Below are 6383 nucleotides of genomic sequence, written 5' to 3'. Positions count from 1 at the left end.
GCGCTCTTTTCAGCAACTGCGGCCTGGGCCGCCGGGCGGGCCGGGGCTTCGGGGTCTGGGAGCACTTGCTGCCCTCGCCGAGCGCGCCCAGACGCGGGAGCACACGGCTTGGGCGTTTCGCTCTCGTTTGACCCCAGTTCTGCGGTGGCTCTCCGGGACGGAAGGTGCGGGCGGGTCTGTAAGCTGCAACCAGCTCGCCGGGGAGCCCCAGCTCACAGCTTTACATTCAGTTTGTGAGCGTGAGGCTGACCCCGCGCGCCCCGCGGCGCCTCTCCCTCGCTCTGTCCGCAGACGCCACGGAGCGCGCTTGCCCGACGGGAACGGCCCCGAGCTGCTCTCCGGGAGGAGGCGCCGCTGTCCCGGGAGCTCGCGGGGAAGAGACTCCCGCAAGGCGTCAACTCGAGACGCCGTAGCCCGCGGCGCGTGCGGAGCCCGGGCAGAAGGCGCCTTGGAGCGCTCTGCACACCGAGCTCCCTCCCACCACAGGCCTTTTGGCGGCTCCTGGGCGGGGACGGGGCTGTTTTCGCACCGCGTCTGTCCAGGGAGAGGGGTACACCGGGCCCCGAGAGGTCGAGCTGTCACTGTCACTGTGGGCGTCCGCGCAATTCCTCCGTGACATCGCGAGTCTGCGAGGCCGTCTGCTGCTCAACTCCTAATACTGCCTCAGCGGGCCAGAAATTCACCCGCCCCTCAAAAAAAAAAAAAAAAAAAAAAAAAGCTTAATTGGCTGAAGGAACGTCCTCCGCCTAGAGAGACAGCGAGAGCGTCCAACTCTGAAAGGGTCTCCTTCACTTAGTTCAGGCCAAGAAGCTGCTCTTCCCTCGGGGCCCTCTGGCACACTTGACCTTAACTGTCTTGACCTGTTCTAAAGCGGCTGCCGGCCTAGGACCAATCGGCCAAACAACACTAGCCAGAAAGCTAGCTCTCGACTGAAGATGAAAACCATGCTCCCGTCCCGCTCAGCGCACTCCCACGACCCGACGGGCGGACAGCCCCTCTCGCGTCACCGAAAGTCTCGAGCTAAAATCACGAGACCTGTCGCCACGGTTGGAGGGTAAGAGGCAGTCCACCCAGCAGTCTGGGCCAGCCGCCTTCTGCTTTCAGATGTAGGCATGGAAAAGAAGGAATTAAAAACCGAGTGAGCCATCCAGTCCCTGATAGCTCCTTTCTCCTCGACTCACGGAATTGGAAGGGACCCGTGAAATTTTTCAATTTCAGACATCTCATTTTACAAATAATGACACTGAGGACCAGAGCCTGAAAGAGGGGTACTCCCCACCAAACTCTGCTTTTCCTCCCAGCCCAAGGGAATCGGCAGCCAAAGTCAGAATGTAACTTCGGGTTCTCCCAGCGGTCAGTTGGGATCCGCTGCTGGTGTGAGCGGAGTGGGGAGCAGGAACCTGCTTCTCAGACCCCAGCCAGCACCGGGCCCTCAGCGCAGCGGCTCATCCACCTTTCCCTGCAGTTCACACCAGGGCCCTGTGGGTCGATCATTTTGACCTTCTGTTTGATTTTTCATTTTCTCCTTTCTCTCGACGTGCTAAGAATAGCAAAGACATCGTTCCGACACACCCAGGTGATGGGACCTCTCAGCTCCCAACTCCTCCCTCTGGCCCCAGTTCAGACGTCAAGACCCCAGAGAAATGCCTCACTCTTCCCTTCCACCCACTCTTGAGAAGCGCGGTGGAGCCTCCATCCACTTAGTAAAATACTGATTTCCTCGTTACTGTCATCTCTTCATTTAGACTTCGGTCCTGGAGCGCAGAGAGCTGCCTCCAGCCTCCCTGTACCTGGCTCCATCAGTGGGCCTGGCACACAGATGGCGCCCAATACTGTCAAGTTGTGATGAAGTTAGCCTTGGACGAAAATATCCTAGGCTCTCCTCCCCATGAGCTTTGCCCTCCAACCCTCCAGGCATTGGGATTTCTTGCAGCGAAGAGGCCCTGAGGTCACGGTACTCCGAACTTGGTCCGGAGTGGCTAGTCCGGGAGAAAGGTGGTATAGAGAGAGAGAAGCTCAGAGTTGGCAGATGGGAAGTGAAAGGGCGGAAGAGGCTGGACAGGCAGGAGAGAAGAGAATGCACAGGGTCCAATCCCCTCCACTGTGCGTAGCGACCCAGGCGGGGTGCAGCCATGGGGACCGCGCCCGGAGCTGCGCCCCGCGCCGCTCACAGGCTGCGCTCCCCGCCCAGCTCGGCGCGGGCTGGGTGCTGCGAGAGGGCGGTGGCTGCTGGGGGTGGGGACGCCCGGGCCCGGCGGAGGAGGGGGCGGGGGCGAGGCCCGCGCCTTCGCGCCCCCTTTTCAGCGAGAGACGCGGCGGCGGCGCGAAGTCCCTCACCTCGGTCATGTGATAGTCTCGAAGCGTGAGCGGCGGGGGTCTCGGCGTCTCCGGGACCATTACAAAAAGCAGCCAGGAGAGCGCGTTGCTGCTACAGCCGCTGCCGCCGCTCTCCTGCTCACAAGGGGCCCGGGAGAGCGGCTGCGGCTGCGGCGCGGACCGCCGCGCGGGCCTCCGCGGTCTCGAACCTTCCCGGCATCCGCAGACGCCTCCTCAGGCCCGGGCCCTGCGCCCCCGCCTCCTCCCAACCTGCAGGCGCCGAGGCTGCAGAAACCACCAAACTTTTCCCCGCATGCGACCGCCTGCAGCTCTCTCCCCGGCTCCGCGGCGCGCCGCCGGCGCAAAGGGAGACGCAAGCTGCTAGGCGTCCGGCTGCCTTCTCCTTACCTCGCCTGTCCCCTCCGGGAGAGCGACTCCAAGCGGACCAGGTGGCGGGTCAGGGGGCCGCGCCCCGGGCGGGAAGGTGCCGCCATCCCCGGCCTCCAGGACAGAAGCGCCAGTTCGGATTTAAAGGGCCGGAGCCCTGACTGTCCAGTCCTTCCTCCCAGCCCGCTTGGCCCGCGCTTCCTTCGGACCGAGAAAGAGCGAGGCGGGCGGAAGGGAACACGGCCCTCCCGGTTCCTCCAACGCCAGCTCCGGCGCTCAGTCTCTGGCCACCCGCGGGAACACGCCACGAGGGTGACGGTGAAGCTGGCGCTGCACGCCCGCGACTGCGCGCGCCGGTCGGCGACCGTCGGAGCCAGAAGTTGGGAGCGTCGAGCTCAGCTGGCCCGAGAGGCCGAGCGCGGAGACTGCGGGCGGCCGAGAGAAGGCGGGAGAGCGACGGCGAGGGGGTCCGGGGAGAGAGGGGCGGCGGCGGGGCTGGGCGGGCGCAGCGGGGCCGGTGGAGGCCGCCGGGCCCGGGAGCGCGCTGCGGAGCCCGAGGGCGGCGCGGGCGCCAGGGGCGATGCCGCGGCCCGGGAAGAGCTCGTACAGCGACCAGAAGCCGCCCTACTCGTACATCTCGCTGACCGCCATGGCCATCCAGCACTCGGCCGAGAAGATGCTGCCGCTGAGCGACATCTACAAGTTCATCATGGAGCGCTTCCCCTACTACCGCGAGCACACGCAGCGCTGGCAGAACAGCCTGCGCCACAACCTCTCCTTCAACGACTGCTTCATCAAGATCCCGCGGCGGCCCGACCAGCCCGGCAAGGGCAGCTTCTGGGCGCTGCACCCCGACTGCGGCGACATGTTTGAGAACGGCAGCTTCCTGCGGCGCCGCAAGCGCTTCAAGGTGCTGCGCACGGACCACGCGCATCTGCACGCGGGAGGCGCCAAGGGAGCCCCGGGCGCGGGGCCCGGAGGGCACCTGCACCCGCACCACGCGCACCACCACCACCACCACCACGCGCACCACGCCCCGCACCACGCCCCGCCGCCGCCGCCGCCGCCCCCGCCCCCGCCGCACATGGTGCATTACTTCCACCAGCAGCCGCCGCCGACCCCGCAGCCGCCGCCGCACCTCCCGGCGCAGCCGCCGCCGCAGCCGCCGTCCCAGCTGCCGCCGCCGCCGCCGTCCCACGCCGGCAAGATGCAGGAGGCGGCGGCCGTGGCGGCGGCCGTGGCGGCGGCGGCGGTGGGCAGCGTGGGGCGCCTGTCCCAGTTCCCGCCCTACGGGCTGGGCTCCGCGGCCGCCGCCGCCACGTCGGGCTTCAAGCACCCGTTCGCCATCGAGAACATCATCGGCCGGGACTACAAGGGCGTGCTGCAGGCCGGCGGGCTGCCGCTGGCCTCGGTCATGCACCACCTGGGCTACCCCGTGCCGGGCCAGCTCGGCAACGTCGTCGGCTCCGTGTGGCCGCACGTCGGGGTCATGGACTCGGTGGCGGCGGCTGCCGCGGCCGCGGCCGCCGCGGGGGTGCCGGTCAGCCCGGAGTACGGCGCCTTCGGGGTGCCGGTCAAGGCCCTGTGCCACCCGGCCGGCCAGAGCCTGCCCGCGGTGCCCGTGCCCATCAAGCCGACCCCGGCGCTGCCGCCTGTAGCTGCGCTGCCGCCGGCGCTCGCCGTCCCCGCGGCCGCCCAGCAGCCGCCCGCGCCGCCCGCCGGGTGCCCCGCGGCCACGGCCTCGCCCGGCGCCCCCTCGCTGGAACCCGCCGCCGCGAGCGCGGCCCAGAGCAAAGGCGGCTCCCTGCACTCGGTGCTGGTGCGCTCCTAGGCGCCCGCCGGGCAGGGGGGACAGGTGCCGAGAGAGACGGCAGGGCACCCGGCCGCGGGAGGGGACAGGGCTCCGGACCCGGCCGAGCGGAGCCCACGCCTCTTTGGAAAGGTCATTCAAACAGACAAACCCGAGAGTGGACTCCCCAGTGGTCTGAACACATACATGTAACACTTCTGGGCTCATGTTTGTGCTCTGTTGTCCAGTCAGGTGAATGAAAGCCAATTTTCAGGTAAGAGTTTCTATTGTAATTAATATAATAAATCAATAAGTTATAGGGTCAGGGAACGAAGGAGTTTGGGGAAGCCTCATTAGCGGGCAAATTGGAAATGGATTTCGACTCATCTTCCTTAGACCAGAAGCTGTCGAACCTACACGCGGGGAGAAACGCCACAGAGAGTGGTGCTGAAACGAACCCAGCCATCGAGCTCCTCTCTGCGGGTCTCATCCCGAAGCAGCCGCCTCTCGGGGGACGTGCAAGACGAAACTGCTCTTCACTAAGGATATCTCGTTTTATTTAAGAAGAAAGAGGGAACATTTGATACCGTTTCTCCCCCTGGTCAGGGAAATAGACAAGGAACGGTATTATGAATAAAGGCGCTTCAGGGGGCAGTGGGAACACCACGAAGTACCTTGGGAAACAGTCACGTTTCTTGGCTCTGACCCGGGGGTCGAGACGGAGAGTGGGAACAGCTAAAGCAATTAGTTTGCACAAAAGAGAACGGCAGCGGCTTAAAGAGCAAAGCCCCAGATTCCAAAAGTAAAGTTCGGGAAACACAACCAAAGAGACAACAAAAGGCGACTTTCTACCTGCAATTTGTGTATCAATCATATGAAACCGTTAAGGAGTCCCAGAATAATGTGAATTCTCACGATCTGTGCCATCTGCGAGTTTAAAGGGAAAATAGTTACTTGTACCGCAGGATTTTGTCCCCTAACTCATAAATGCAAGGAAAACCTGCCACATGACCGACAGTGCTGCTCTGAGGCTTCCAGGAGCGGCAGGTGGCTGTGGCCTCCCAGCCCCTCGGGACCGATGCGCGAGGATGACCCGGTCACCTTCGCGCGCTCCCGTCAATGTGAGTGGAAGAGAAACTTGGCTTGCCGCTGTCGCTCCTTCCCCTCTTTTTTTTTTTTTTTTTTTTTTTTTTTTTTTTTTTTTTTTTTTTTTTTGAGCCCCAGGAATAGCACTTTACTTGCAACAAACTTTTGGGAACGAAGTGGGGTTGGGGAGGGCGGTGGCGGCAGTTCTTTGACTCGAAGTCATCTCTGGTTTGTGTCCGCGCCGCGTTCGGGTTGTGACTTTGTGACAAGTTCATGTTTGCCAGTGTTGTACGCGGTGTCCTCTATTAAAGCTTCTCTCTGGACATGCCGGTGCCGATGTGAAGGTGTTTTGCTCCTCGAGAGACCAGGCTGCGGGTTGGGTCCCCACTGCACGGTCAGAGGACTTGGCAGATCCTCCCCGTTCCCTTCGTTTCTTCACGTCAGAGCTTCGGAGGCTGAGCCCTGGGCCAGCTACCGGCGCGGACCGTCCCCTGCAGTGCTCCTTGTACCAGTCAGCTTGCTTATCTTCTATTCTATTCTACCCATTCTTACTTACCATGCGGTTTCCTAACCAAGCTCTATTCCACTCAGTAATAGAAACTGAATTAGCAAAAAAAAAAAAAAAAAAAAAAAAAGTAACAGTGATTTTTGTTGTTGTTCCTACGGTGAGGGTCACTTCAGGACACCATCACCACCACCTAACACCCTGCCCCTTTTCTAAGGTCCTCGATGGCAGGCCGCTCTCAAGGACTCGGTTCCATTGGGTAGGTACCCAGCGATGCCCCCCTTAAATATGCGAGCTGGC

The 6383-nt window shown here is 62.8% G+C and overlaps 1 protein-coding gene across 1 annotated transcript; it reads left to right on the top strand.

The window, feature by feature from the left end:
- Positions 1-3283: 3283 nt before the first annotated feature.
- On the top strand, positions 3284-4534 carry FOXB2 (forkhead box B2). Its single transcript, XM_066254724.1, has one exon. It carries the CDS (start codon positions 3284-3286, stop codon positions 4532-4534), a length of 1251 nt encoding a protein of 416 aa, XP_066110821.1.
- The last annotated feature ends 1849 nt before the right edge of the window (positions 4535-6383 follow it).

Source organism: Saccopteryx bilineata, chromosome 2 (assembly GCF_036850765.1).
Source record: "Saccopteryx bilineata isolate mSacBil1 chromosome 2, mSacBil1_pri_phased_curated, whole genome shotgun sequence".
Classification (NCBI taxonomy): domain Eukaryota; kingdom Metazoa; phylum Chordata; class Mammalia; order Chiroptera; family Emballonuridae; genus Saccopteryx; species Saccopteryx bilineata.
Note: the sequence above shows the minus strand (reverse complement) of the source record. Positions and strands in the feature narration are given on the sequence as shown.

Excerpts from the sequence above, each read along its gene's own strand:
- FOXB2 (XM_066254724.1), top strand. The coding sequence starts at position 3,284 with ATGCCGCGGCCCGGGAAGAGCTCGTACAGCGACCAGAAGCCGCCCTAC.